Source organism: Acomys minous (assembly GCF_964271855.1).
Source record: "Acomys minous genome assembly, chromosome: 9".
NCBI classification, from domain to species: Eukaryota; Metazoa; Chordata; class Mammalia; order Rodentia; family Muridae; genus Acomys; species Acomys minous.
Window position 1 is genome coordinate 4169590 of NC_140490.1, and position 14841 is coordinate 4184430.

Below are 14841 nucleotides of genomic sequence, written 5' to 3' on the forward strand. Positions count from 1 at the left end.
GTAGTTCCTTTATTACTAACGTCTGGACAACTAAGGACATTACACCTGATCCTCCCCTCCTGCGTAGTTAGGGCGGCTGGCTCCAGGCAAACTCCAGGCAGCCTTGATTGCCTAAAGACAAACTTTATAGTCTTCCTTCCCCCCATGTTGCCTTTCTTAATGACATATATTCTGTTTTAACTCAAAAACGCTGTCTATATGTGAGAAATATTAGAAAAATCTCAGAACAAGTCATTTTAGGATAACAAAAGAGACAGGCTCTTGCTGGGCATATTTCTGGAATGCACGATAGGTCTAGTGATGCTTTTTGAATAGTTCTTATAATTTTGGTTGCATATTGAGCATCCACTGTCCTCTACTAGTCGCTGAAAATGCCTGGGAGAGAAAAATGCAAGATCTGGTCCTGCGAAAGTCCACCATCTAGTGAGACAGATACAAATTCTTTTCTCTGAAGGAACAGCTCATACTTCTGTAGGGAAAGAATCGCAGAAGTGGATGAAGCCAAGGACGAACATTTGAGCCAGAAGATGAAGAAATACCATGCAGCCCCATGATGGTGGATAACAGAGATGCTCTGTGGGAGAAGCAGGGTACTGAGTTTACATTTCACCTTGCTGCCCATTTCTTGGAGCCCACTGCAGGATGGGGTTGGCCACTATCTATAGGGGATGTTTGTGGTGATGGACAGGGAGAAAGGTGAGATTCTGAAACCATCTAGCAACTTCCTTCTTTCACGGCTTTGCTGGGTCCCCTGTGCTTTAATGTAAGTTTCTGAAGCCCAGTGTTGAGCTCAGAGCCACACAGTAAACTGGGATTTGCTGTATTTGGCTGTAAGGGGAACTCTACTCTTTAAAATATAATTCGACTTCCTCACAGCAGGTTTGCTTGGAGAGGGATTTGCAGTTTAGCTTTAGGCTCTTGTCTTCAAGGCAAGCTTTTTGTGTTTCTGCTGGGGTGGGGGCCATTTAGTTCACTTCCTGAGATTAATTGATGGCAAGTGGCATTTCTTGCTCTGCACACCCTCCAAACAAAGACCTTTTATTCTCCTCTTGAAGTCAGGCATGCTTAATTTCTAGCTGTGGACAACGGAGGTAGGAACTGAGAGGCAAGGAGCAAAGGCGGGCAGGGGCGGGGGGGACTTAGCTCTCTGGGGCTGCTGTGTTATAAATAGTGGGCATTCCTAACCCAGCCCTCAGATCTTTGGCACATGACAAAGGCTCACACAAGCCTTAATTGATTTTTGAGCCACTCCTTAGCACATTGTCTTGACAAGGGCTCGCGGGGGTAATTTTCTACTGAGTATTCATGCAAGCTGTGCACTTCATACATACCCTTGATGTTGTTTGCCCTCTCGTTACAGCTTAGGGCATTGTGGGCATTGGGCTGCAGGGGAGAGAGAACAAGACACAGCTGCCTCCTGCAGGGGTAGGGGGGAAGAGGGTGGGTGCGAGGAAGGGGGCCCAGCAGGACTGGTGGCTTCTGGTCAGTCAGACCTTGTCTTTCAAAGGCTTGTCCCTCTGCTTCCTCACAGTGCCACTGGAGCTATGCTGCTGCCCTGCCCCCCCCCCCCCCACTATTTCCTATCCATACACACAGGCTTTTTTTGTTTGTTTGTTTGTTTGTTTTTGTTTTTCGAGACAGGGTTTCTCTATGTAGCCTTGGCTGTCCTGGACTCGCTTTGTAGACCAGGCTGGCCTCGAACTCACAGCGATTCGCCTGCCTCTGCCTCCCGAGTGCTGGGATTAAAGGCGTGCGCCACCACACCCGGCTCACACGGGCTTTTAATAACAGAAAATGCTTGTGAGTATTAGTGCGATGGGCAAATGACAAATTGTGGGGCGGGGGGTAGTTTAGCATGATAACATATTCGGCTTATGGGAACTCTTTGTCATGGCGGTGGGAGAGCCAACAGAAAGTGTCCTATGTCCTTGTCATTGGCTTCTTCTCTTCCTTTTCCTACAATCAGAGGCACCAAAGCAGGACTGGACTCTAGGCTGGCTGCAAAGGGAACTAAGGATAGCAGCAGCAGACACTCACTGAAGACAGGCTGAGTCCTTCCATGCTCACATGATGTACCTTTGCTTATATACTCCCTAAATTGAACCTATGGCGTAATGATGGTATTTAACATTCTCTTACAGATTGGGAAACCGAGGCAGGGTACAGCTTGCCAAGTATGATGCAAGCCAAGGTTTGAAGACAGGTATTTTTGCCTCTGAGGTTGGAGTCCATGGCTGCCGCTGCTCTTGAAGAAATAGGTGGCTCTTGCCTTTATTGCTGTTAGTTCCTAAACAACATCGGGAAAACAACACTCCTGGTTCAGCTGAGCAGACTGACCAGGTTTCCTCTTTTCTTTAGGTTAGGCTCCCATTTGTGCTGTACTCCAGTGTAAGTTTACGCTCAGTAGACATTATTGCTCAAGTAGATCTGTATAATTTACTGCAGGAAATCCTTTTCTCTAAGTTCTGGAGGCTAAAAGTTCAAGGTCAAGACTACAAAGGGCTGGCTATTCCTGAGGTCCTAGGGAAATACCTGTTTTAGCTTCTCTTCTCAGCCATCAAAACTTCCCTGATCCCACACCAATGGGGAGTAAACTGGTTCTTTCTTGAGGCCTTAATATTGCCTTGCATGCTACTTTGCTATAGCACACACTCTATGTACCATGACCTTTGACCTGTTTTCTTTCCCCTGCTACATGTGACCTTCCATTTGAACTTACTACATCTTCCTCTACTGGTTCAGAACGTGTGTGTGTGTGTGTGTGTGTGTGTGTGTGTGTGTGTGTGCGCGCGCGCGCAGGGGGGTGGGGGGGAGTCTCACTTTTATTGATAATTTTACTGATTAAAGAAATCAAAGTTGGATGTTCAAATGCCATATCTGGTCTGCAAAGTAAATATCTGTTGTATCCAGCGACTTTTTTTTTTTCATGTTTCTCAGATCAGATGCTTTGGGAGAAATTCCACATGGTGCATATTTAAATCATCCTGGCCAGACTCAGAGATCAGTGTGGAGGACAGAGGATGTGACACTCCCGAGGCCTGCTGCAGGAGTCTGCATGTTAGAACACAAACCATGCCCTAAACCCCTAGACTCATATTGTAGCTGCTTTTTCCCCTGCACCTCAACCTTAGATAGTTTATAATGAACATTCGCTGTCACTTTTTTCCCCTCACAGTGATGGGCAGTTGGCCATCCATCTTCCTTCTTTTCTAAGATGGCTATAGGCCACTCCTACTAAAACATAATACATTCCAGAAAGGACCAAATGTTCATAAACAAAACATACCACCTCTCTCCCAAGGCATATTTTTTAAAATGAACATTTGCCAGCCTGCTGTACCTTCAGCTTGTCTGGTAAGATGTGAATATGGTCTTGCATATCTTTTAAGACCCGAGTAGACTGGGAACAGGTCCCAGGCATTTGGAAGCAAAGAGAACACCTTCTTTCCAACCAATGAACAAGGGCAAAAGAATTTGAACTTAGCTCTTGTTTTCAGGGCAAGACTAAGATTCTCTTGCACCCCAAAACATTTTCTTCAAGGGTTAAGAAGAGACTAATTTTTCAAACCTCTTTTCTATGATAGCTTTTGTCTACATATGTGGGACAGATGCTGGATAGCTATAGAACTATTAAGGATTTCTCAAAGTTGAAAACCCCTCATTTACTAAAGTGTGTGTGTGTGTGTGTGTGTGTGTGTGTGTGTGTGAGAGAGAGAGAGAGAGAGAGAGAGAGAGAGAGACAGAGACAGAGACAGAGACAGAGAGACAGAGAGGGAGGGAGGGAGGGAGGGGGAGGGAGGGAAGGAGAGAGAGAGAGAGAGAGAGAGAGAGAGAGAGAGAGAGAGAGAGAGAGAGAGGTATATGCAATTGTTGGGGGGTCACTAATGCTTATGCATGCAGTAGACAGAGCTTGAGGTCATGTGTCTTCCTTTAGTGCAGTCCAGTTTTCCAGTTTTACCTTAGAGACGGGTCTCCCTGGGAACTTCACCAACGAGGCTATGCTTGCTGGCCAGTTAGCTTCCTAGACCCACCTGTCTTCTCCTTCCACTTCTTGGAATAAAGTCACGATCCATGTCTTCGCAGGTGCTGGGAATTTGAAGTTAGGTCCTGCGCTTGTACATCAAGCTCTTTACCCACCGAACCACCACCTGTTTGCCCCCAAACCATACTTATGCTTTCGCTGTGTTCGTGTTCCATGACTATTTCAAATTGGCACCTGTCTTTTAGGTTTTCTCCAATCAACAATTGCCCCCTTTTCTTACCATCTAAATTTTCATTTACTTGTGGTTATGGGGAGTATGGGTGTATCCATGGTGTGTAAGGGTGGGAACACAAATGCCATAGTGTGTGATTGTGTGTGCCTGTATGTGTGTGCATGCGTGTGTGCATACATGCGTGTGTGTGTGTGTGTGTGTGTGTGTGTGTGTGTGTGAGAGAGAGAGAGTCAAATGACAACCACAGAGAGTCAGTTTTCTCTATACACCTAACATGGCTTCTAGAGATCACACACAGGTGTCAAGGCTTGCACAGAGAGCACCTTTACCTACTGATTCATTTCATGGGCCCTTATTTTAGCACGTTTGCACTCAGCTTTATATTTGAGAGGTGTCCTGGTAGTTTATAGCCCCTCAAGACCTGTCAGCAACTAGGCCACTGAGATGCTACTCTGAATTGGGTTGTTCTACTCCTTTAAAGATCAGACATGACAGCTTCTGCAGTAATCTAGCATGCTCCTTGAAGATGACTCCACAGGATCGCATCACATGGCATTTGTCATCTGCTCTGGCCTCAAAGCAAATCGCTGAGAATAAAAACATACAGTGAGTTTCCTATCTCCTCCGTGTGTGGACGGCATACTAGGCAGGTCATACAACATAGCCAAAAAACTTACTCCCGTCATTAGACCAGATTAGGGTGGTTGCTGTCCTACTCTGCATAGTAGGAGCAGAGAGATGAGAAATGACAGGGAGAAACATTAAAACATAAATAAAGATTATCCTTTAATGTTTGAAATAGGTGATTTCAAAGGTAACATCACTTCATCATACAATTTTGAAATTTGAATCTATTTCTATTTTCTGTCTTTGGCTGACTGTTTTGCTGCAGGGATAGGTCGACTTGGGATATTGTCTTTGTAATGTGTGGCCAGTGTAGATGACAACAAGGGCTTGCCACACACTCACATGCTGAGCATACCAGAGACAGACACAGACGATGAGCATCTCATTCTGGGGCTCGCTTCTTGTACTGTGGGCATGGTAGATCTGCCTGATTTCACTGTGATTCCTCAGGTTGTCAGTTAGAACCTGCCAACCCACTGGAGGGAAAGCCCCTACACAGCCGTCCTTCCAGAAGGAGTGGATATAGCCATGAGAATTTGAAACAGGTTTATTAAGATGCATCTGAGCTCGAGGCTCTCATCCAAGAAATGAAGGTGGGGATGAGGGGTCTGTCATTGGACACTTAAGCACAAATACAGTTGTCAAGGCGAGGAGAGAGGGTGTTGTTTAGTATTAAAATCATGTATTCCAGATGTGGGCATTTGGTAGTCAATCTGCTCTGAAGTGACACGCTGCTGAATCTTTAAAGGGCTTCAGCCGGGGAGAGCAAAATCTGATTGGGCAAATTGCTAAAATATTTAAAGTGCAGCCTGTTAAAGCTTTTACTGCGAAGAGCATCGCGTCAGAAGTTGTAGTCAGAAAGAGCGAGTAATTGGCTTTCCATCCTGATGCCAGTCAGCCAGCGAGAGGCTCTATTCCTATCCCTTCCTCTTCATTGCCAATGCTAATAGCAACCCTTTGGGGTGTGTGTGTGTGTGTGTGTGTGTGTGTGTGTGTGTGTGTGTGTGTGTGTGTGTGTGTGTGTGTAAGCTGGTAAAATGAGACAACAAAGGATGAGATAGTCATAAAAAAGGAAGCGGAACCCACAGAATGGCATGAAGCTCATTTTCAAACTGGGCAGGAAAAAGGCAGAATCACTACCTGACAAAGTCTACTGCCCTTTCGGAGGGGCACATGGTTTGGGCAGCTGTCTTTCAAGGGATGTGCTCTGCAGGAGAGAAGATGGCCATTGGTGACAAGCACTTTCTCGGCATCTGTCATGTCCTCTGAGATATAACTCAGGGGACCCTTTGCATTTATAATTTATCACATTTTCCACTTAGGTTTTCCTGTCTTTCCTCCCAGGCATGACCCCTTGTTAATTCCTGGCAACGATCAGATTGACAACATGGACTCCAATGTGAAAAAGTATGACTCTACTGGCATGTTTCACTGGTGTGCACCCAAGGAGATTGAGAAAGTCATCCTGGTGAGTGAGGGACCATGGGATAAGTGACCGTATTTGCCTGGCATGATGACTGTTGCTCAGGGTGAAGATTTCCCTAGTGGAATAGCAGAGGGCACTGTCACTTGCACCGGCTATCTGGGATGACTAAAGTTCCGACCGGAGACTGAAGCAGCAGCTAGCCCTCTGAGCAGAACATGAGCTTAAAGCTGATTTTTTTTTCTCCTGAGAGAAGAACTGTCAATCTCTGCATTTTTATCAGGACAGTAGCAGTGGTTGTGTGCTGTGGCTAGGTGTCATGGGAAGTAGGATGCATATCATTGTTCATCCTCACGTGGCTCTGGGGCCAGAGCCCGGCTCTGCCATCTGGTAGGTGCATGGCCTTTGGCCAGTTCATGGACACTACATTTTAAATTACTTCACCTGTAAGAAGATGGGATGAGAATGACCCTAACATCATAAGATTGTGGTGAAAAATCTAACACATGACTCCAAGTGGCACCTTTCACTTACCTGCTGTTATCATCACGATTATTGTGAATGCCATGAAGACAATAGCGATATTACCTGCAGTGTTATCTGTTATATACTTTATTCTGTTTTGTTGTATGTGTAGATTCATGTGCGTACTTGAGGTGCAGTGTGTGTATAAACCAGAGGCCAATGGCAGGTGAATTTCTTAGTCACTCTCTACTTTCCTTTTGGAGTCAGTGTCTCTCACTGAGCCTGCAGCTCACTGATTCAGCTAGGCTGGGAAGCCAGTGCATCTGGGGATCCTGTCTCCACCTCCCTAGCACTAGAGTTTCCAGCACCCACTGCTATATCCAGCTTTTTAATGTGGGTACCAGGACTCAAACTCATGTCCTCTTGCTTACATGACAAGGTCCTTATCAACTGAACCACCTCTCCAGATGTACAGCAGCGGTCCTTACCCTAACACGTTTCAGTCCTTCTTAGCATGTGACGCAGACAGGCAAGGGCATCTGGTGAGGATGACATTGCCGGGCCATGGGCCACTGTCATGAAGCAGCTCTAAGCACGGCTTCAGGGATGTCGGGATGTTCTCCGGCTCTGTCCCAGGAAAGTCAGCTCAGATGGCAGTGCATCCTACTGTCTGCATGTGTCCTGTTAACAGCTTTGGGGATTTATGCCCATATCAGCTTCCCTAGAGTTTATTGTCTTACAATGCATGAAATGCAGATTAGTAGTCAGGAAGGCCCATCAGACAGGGCTCTTTCTCTCTGGTACCTCTAATCCCTGGATGGCTGTGGGCTTGTTCCTTCTTCAGCTAAGAAAATCCTATCATTTTCTATTTCAGGGCTGCCCTTCCTTAGCAAGGACTTTTCTAGATCCCAGGCATGGTTTTGTATGCTAATCTACTAGATTTCCCCACTATGTTTTAAATTGCGTGTGTGTGCGTGCGCTCAGATTAATTATAAATAAGCATTGTAAGCCAATAGAGCCTTGTGCTGGAAGCTATCTCAGAACTGTAAAAACTGCAAACACAAAGTCAGAATGCTCAGCCAACAGCCACTGTGTGATTTGCCAGGAGGAGAGATGGTTCTAATCACTTAGATGCTCGGTGCTTGGTCACCTCTGGCTTGATCATATGCTGGATCCTTCAATGGAATGTTCTGCACAGAGTGTGCTATTGACATGTGATCAACATCCCCTTATAGAAGGAAGGAATGTAGGGAGATGAGTTCATCTCAAAGACAGCATCACTTAAGGAAACATGGATTGCAGACACACTATGTGTCATGTACTCTTCTTGCTCTGAGACGTGATGCACAGGGCTTGTATTCTAGTGGGGGCAAAGGGAACACCAGTGGAGAGGTAAAAGTCCACGGGGACAGTTTAGATGTGAATGAAGGGCTTTGTGAAGAAAATCAATCAGGATCCTGTGAAGGGCAGAGTCTAGAGAAGCTAATGAGGCAGTAGGATGCACAGATACCCCTCTGCAGTAACAAGTAGGTAGCATTTGCTTCCAGTGAGTGGATGAGAAGAACAGAAACCAGGGAAGATGTAGAAACACTGGTGGAAGATGCTTATGGGGTCGTCACTGAACTCAGAAATCAAATGACATCGGGTGATTTGGACATAGGAGAGACAGTCCTCTAGTTGGGAAGGAGATAGAAAACTGAACCATGAAACGATCTTTTTGAGGCTGAGTGGTGTGAGATACAGTCTTTTTCAGACCCACGGAATAAGCTCCAGTCTGAGTTTTAAGCAGCCAGGGAGCCTCATCAAGTACAAATAGGTTCTGGGCCAAAGGATGCACAGAAACTCTGGAAGGGTTTCTCTGTTGTGTCTTAAGTATGGAAAACTGAGATGATCCAGCTTTGAGGTGCAGGCTTGGAGCTTTCCTCACTTCCCATGGGAGTATAGCTCTGGCACATCCTAGCGTTGGCATTTGCCCTACGCCTAAGCTCCTGAGTTTAGCTTCAGTGTCTGGGATATTCTGCCAACTGGTACCTAGCTCATTTTTGCATTCCTTGATTTCCAGCCTCCATCCTTCACCCATTTGTACTTCTCTGTTGGGAACTAGCTTCTTAGGTGTCCAGGCCCACGGGAAATATTTAGGATCCCCAATCACAGTGTACCCCAGGGGCCTCATCTCTCTGATTCTGGCTCCAGGGACTAGTGCTTCCATGCAGACTGAATAACTAACTTCAGATCTTCCCCACAAAGTGGTGAGAAATGATGGGAGCTCCCGGGGAGCCTGTTTGGTGGCCTTTTGTGAGACATTTCTTACAGCTTGTGTCTCAGGTTTCCATGGACCCTGGGAACACAGCAATGATGAGAGTTCCTGCTTTATGCTAATGGCCAGGAAATGAAAGCTACTTTCTGCCCCTCCCAGGGGTTACCATAATAACCCCGCCATTGTTGTGAAGTGCAATATTGACATTTAAGCAATCAATACACTGATCAGTGCTAGGGATCAAATCAGGTAGAGGTTGGTATGTGCAGTGGACACTAATATGGCTTCGTCTAAAGCACTGTAAACCCCATGGGGCCTTACGAGCATGTGGTGAGGAATGGAAGGATGACAGGCAGGGTGAAGGTGTTGACCAGAGAAACAGAGAACGCCCACTCTACCCCTACCTCATCCTGTTGTCCTTTTCACCTATATGATGAACAAAAGACCAGCAGGGGACAGGTAGCCATTAGCATTTCCCAAGTAACTGGCATCCTCCCCTTCATAGACATATTCCTTCCTTTGTCATATTTGTGTATGCAGGTCTAGGGCTGGGGAAAGGCATTGGCCTCTGCCTTGACTGATTGGCCTTTGGACCCTTGTAATGACTATCTCTGGGTTTTTACATAAGGCAAGCCCTTCTAGGAATGATTCAGGAAAACCCAAAGTCTGAGCATGAGGTTAGCATACATTTTCTGTGCAAGAACATAATTGGTTATTTATGTCTCCCAGGCTTTATGATCTCTGTTGCAACTGACAAGTCAGTTTTCCATGAGAGCAACCATAGAAAATACCTAAATATTATGAGTTGGCTGTGTCCCAATAAAACTTTATTAGAATGTGAATGTCATATTATTGTCACACATAATGACATACTTAATTTTGAATTTCTTTTTAGTCCTTGTGAATTAAAAACAAAAAACAAGACAGTTTTAGCTCAATGGGCACATAGAAGCTTGTGGGCTGGTATCATCAGATGAGGCTACAGGCCACAACCACATCCTTGGGCCTTAGATAACATATTCTCTCTTCTGAGACAGTGATGGGCTATTCCACCTCACTGAAACATAAAGAGAGGCCTGAATTTCCCCTGAAACCAGTCAATGAATAAGAACATTTAATCACCAGCTTAGAAGGACCTAAAATAATATCTCACTTAATCACCCTTTTCCTTTCCTTTCTTTTCTTTTCTTTCCTTTCCTTTCCTTTCCTTTCCTTTCCTTTCTTTCTTTCTTCCTTCCTTCCTTCCGTCCGTCCTTCCTTCTTTCCTTTCCTTTCTCTTGGTTTTTTGAGGCATCGTTCCTCTCTGTAGCTCTGGCTGTCTTGGAACGCACTCTGAAGACCAGACTGGCCTTGAACTAAGAGATCCACCTGACTCTGACCCCTGAGTGCTAGGATTAAAGGTGTGCACCACCACCACCTGGTTTCTTACCCATGTCATGGACACTAAAACTTCCTTTCTTCCCACATACATAAATATCCCCTTTTCTTCTCTTTGTTCTCCTAAATATTGCTATGTACTGTCTCCTGTTCACAAGTCTATACAGTGCGCCTTTCTTAAATCTATTGTTCAAGAAGGTAATAATGTGTGGGAATTTGTTTACAGGGATTTATGACATAAATACAATACATGCTCCTGCATCAATTCGAGATGTATAAATAACATGCATATAATGATAGCGGTCTTGTAAGCCTTACTAATATTTTATATATTCTTTAACAATAAATAGAATTAAGAAGAAAAAATAGTGTTTTCTCTGAATGTGTACTTACTGTACACACTAAAATTATTAGAAAGATCTATATGATGCTTGCAGACAGGAGCCTACCAGAGTGGTCCTCTAAGAGGCTTCACCTAGCAGCACCTTGAAACAGATGCTGAAACTCACAACCAAACACTGGGCAACGCATAGGAAGTCTAGTGGAAAAGTCCGGGGAAGGATAAAAGGACTTAGAGATGACAAGAGCTCCAGAAGAAGACCAACAGAGTCAACTCACCAGGGCCCAGAGGGGCCTGTGGAGTCTGAAGCACCAACCAAGGACCATGCATGGACTGGACCTAGGTCCTCTTCATAGATGTAGCTGATGGGCAGCTCAGGCTTCGTGGGGGTCCACAAGTAAGGGGAGCAGGGGCTGTCTCTGACATGGGCTCTGTGGCCTGCTTTTTTATTACCTCTCTCTGGTGGGGCTGGCTTGCTAGGCCACAGGGAAAGAGGACAAGCTCAGTACTGAGGTGACTTGATGAGCTGCGGTGGGTGGGTAGGGCGGCTCCCCATTTCTGAGGAGTAGGGAGGGGATGGGGAAAGGAGGGTGGGACTGAGAGAGGACAGGGGGACCAGGATACAAAATGAATAAATAAATTAATAAATAAAAAGAAAGATCTATATCTTCTCTATCATGATGGAGAAGGAGTTTTAAACCATCTTTTGACTTCCTAAAAAATGGTGTTATAAAATAGTCACATGGCAACCTAAGTTTTACCTTTTTTATCTGCCTTCCCGCTTCTTCAGTTATGCTTTCATCCATTAGAACAGGTGCCTTGTGTAATTTTATATATGGCACTGAAAAGAATTACTTCTTTTCTATTATTCTGAACTAAATTAAACATTTGTTTTACTGAAGTACAAATAATACTGTACTGGGTACCATTGTGGTATTATAATAAAACACCCAAGAGAGCTAACTCATAAAGAGAGAAGGTAGCTCACAGTCTAAGAGCTTCAAAGCATCCTTTTGGGCTACCCTGTTTGCCTGGACTCTAGTGAGGTAGTGGATGACCATAGCAAGAGGGCGCAGAAGCAGCCATGAGTGGAGAGAAAGGGGATGCTCTTTTCATACTGATTGTCTTTGGCGAAGTCAAGGAGTCACATGACACCTCACAGGCAGCTACACCTGAACTGCCCCTCATCTCCACTAGTCTGAAGACCTCAACGAGGCTTCAGTGCAACTGAGTTCCACCATACAATAATGCCACCCTGGAGACAAAAACTTTATTCACTATGGGCCTTCAGGAGGCCCTCAGCCACAGAAATGGTACATAGTAAGTGCCCAACATGTGTTAGCTTTCTCGTTTGCGTGAATGATGCTTTCTCCCCTTATCCAGTGTTGTGAGCACTCCTCTCTGATGCTCTTGCACATCTCTCTGTTGCAGACGCGAAGTGAAGCAGCCATGACTGTCCTGAGTGGCCATGTCGTAGTCTGCATCTTTGGGGATGTCAGCTCAGCCCTGATTGGCCTCCGGAACCTGGTGATGCCGCTCCGTGCTAGCAATTTTCACTATCACGAGCTCAAACACATCGTGTTCGTGGGCTCCATTGAGTACCTCAAGCGGGAGTGGGAAACGCTGCACAACTTCCCCAAAGTGTCCATATTGCCTGTAAGTCAAGGCTACATGATTTGATGATTTGCTGTTCATCTTTGCATTCACAACAGGGAATCCCAGGCGGCTGTAATTGTTGAAGCTTTGATCCTGTCTCTGCTCCTTTCTATGGCAACAAGCCTGAGGTGGTAGCCGTCCTTCCTCCGTGCTCTGCTAAGAAAGCAGAAACCCTGGGAGGCCTTATTAAAAGGAATTTGCAGCCAAGTGCAGTCCCTTGTCAGGGGTGAGGTTGAGCTACTATCACATGCATTAGCATGCCACTGTCTAAACTCTCTCTCTCTCTCCTAGGGGAAACTTGGGATGTTGCCCTATCTTGATATATATATATATATATATATATATATATATATATATATATATATATATATACCGAGAATTCACATATAGCATTATTGTTGGCATTTTAATTTGACGTGGTTAATGCTTGGAGAAATGCTGATCTGCCCCATCTTCCTTTTGATATTGACCCACATAAATAAAGAGCAGGGTCCTCTCTATTGTACGGAATTCACACCTCTTCTATGGGCCAGCCTTCACTAACTCTTTGTTTGGAAACCCAGAAATGTTTTCCATGGCTTTGTGTGTATGTGTATACATGTAAACACACACACACACACACACACACATACACACACACACGTATATATACATATGCAGTTTTCTTGATTACAACAATCACTCTGGCAGCGATATATAAAAGGATAATTTGGGACTCTACCATTTAGTGTGAAGATATGGGATGAATGATTTGAAAGTCACATGGAGAGCCACTTCCTAACAATAATATATTTGCCACAAAATTATAGACTTATAGAATATTAATTATTTTCAAAGTTTTATGTTTTTCTCTATGTCAGAAATTCAGGAAACTATTATCTGTCCTCCAACTATTTTTGTTATCAAGTCATACCTAAAATTGAGGGATATGCATCTCCTTAGCTGTCAAGGGGTCTGTTTTGTCTCTGTTTTTTTTTTATCAGCTCCCAGAGGCTCAGAAATGCAACCACGAGAGCCAATTAATATAATGTGGTAAAAGATGTATAAGGGGACATCCACAGTCAGCAGCATCCTTGTGTAACCACTATCTGCCTCCCATAATGCCTGGTCCATCAAGACCTCCATAAATACCTAAAAGTGCAAAGAAACATCCCACAGATCTCCTTTGGATACAGGACTAAACCCTGACTCTTTAATGTATGCCAGGAGTTAAAGATGGTCACCTGTTACAATTCACTCACTAGAGAAGCATGCACGTATACTGTACATACATTCCTAAATTTAGAAATATGATTGATTTGATTATGCCATGCTACAGGATCCCTTGACCTCTGAACGTGTCTCTAGGTGATGGATGAGTGGATGGATGCTTATGTAGGCAGGGCTGAGGTTTGACCTTCGGTATTTGTTCCTATGTGTGCGTTTCCTTCTCTGTGATCCCAGCCATGTTTACTTACTTGCCTCTGAAAGTCAGGATAAGTCTTGTATTTGTGGAGCCTTTACAAATTCCCCCAAATTTAACACGCTTAAGCATAGTTGATTTGTACACTGTAAACCTTGACCCGTGTCATCATATAAGGGCATCCTAGAGAAACATGAAAGCTCTCTCTATATACGCCTTTGGTATTTTTGGTGGTGTGAAATCCTATGTCTAGAACTGAACATAGGTTTGTTTAGATCACAATTACTGCTGGGCTTCCTACAAGGTGAAACTTCAAATAGCATGGACATAGACAGCTGTTGTTTACACATGTGATACAGACAGTTGGGCACACTTCATTTTGTACCAAGAGATCATACTCCTTCTCCCAAGAGATTTCGCCAGTGCCTGGACCAGCCTGTGGCCCTATATATCCCTTCCCTATGGCTCCACTTTACAGCAATATTTAGGAGCTGGCAAACACTTGTCCAATCCAGGCTACAGACTGAAGGCAAGTGGGGTATCCATATACACAGGGGGATGCCTAAGTCAATCTAGAGGATCAGGGATGCTGGTGGCTGCAGAGGATTCCAAAATACTCCCGCCCTGTGGCTCCTGGGCACTCTGACAGGGGGAGGCCCAGGTAGTTCTTTCTGGACCTCCTTGCGTGGACAGTGTGTGAGAGCTCCTCGCGTGGACAGTGTGTGAGAGCTCCTCGCGTGGACAGTGTGTGAGAGCTCCTCGCGTGGACAGTGTGTGAGAGCTCCTCGCGTGGACAGTGTGTGAGAGCTCCTCGCGTGGACAGTGTGTGAGAGCTCCTCGCGTGGACAGTGTGTGAGAGCTCCTTGCGTGGGCAGTGTGTGAGAGCAATCATCCTTTCAGCCGCATCTATGGTTATGCTCCAGCATTGATGTTGGATCTACAAAGGTTTTTCTACTGTCTTACTTTGTTATTGTATTTTTAAAAACTCTGTTTACTGGCTTATTTATTTTTAATTGCACAAGTAATATACAAATCTGTTCGTGTTATAAAATATTCAAACAATATCGAAGTATATAAAGT

General features: G+C 44.9%; 1 protein-coding gene across 16 annotated transcripts in view; it reads left to right on the forward strand.

Annotated features, from left to right (window-relative positions):
- Window positions 1-14841, forward strand: part of KCNMA1 (potassium calcium-activated channel subfamily M alpha 1) — a 700634-nt gene that overhangs the window by 611029 nt on the left and 74764 nt on the right. For 15 of the 16 annotated variants that reach the window (XM_084794295.1, XM_084794301.1, XM_084794303.1 and 12 more), the window contains 2 exons: window positions 6186-6309; window positions 12135-12359. In XM_084794295.1, coding sequence (XP_084650421.1) covers window positions 6186-6309; window positions 12135-12359 — 349 coding nt within the window. Of the gene's footprint in view, window positions 1-6185; window positions 6310-12134; window positions 12360-14841 lie in introns of those variants that run through there. The other variant, XR_014781481.1, reaches the window with a different exon arrangement.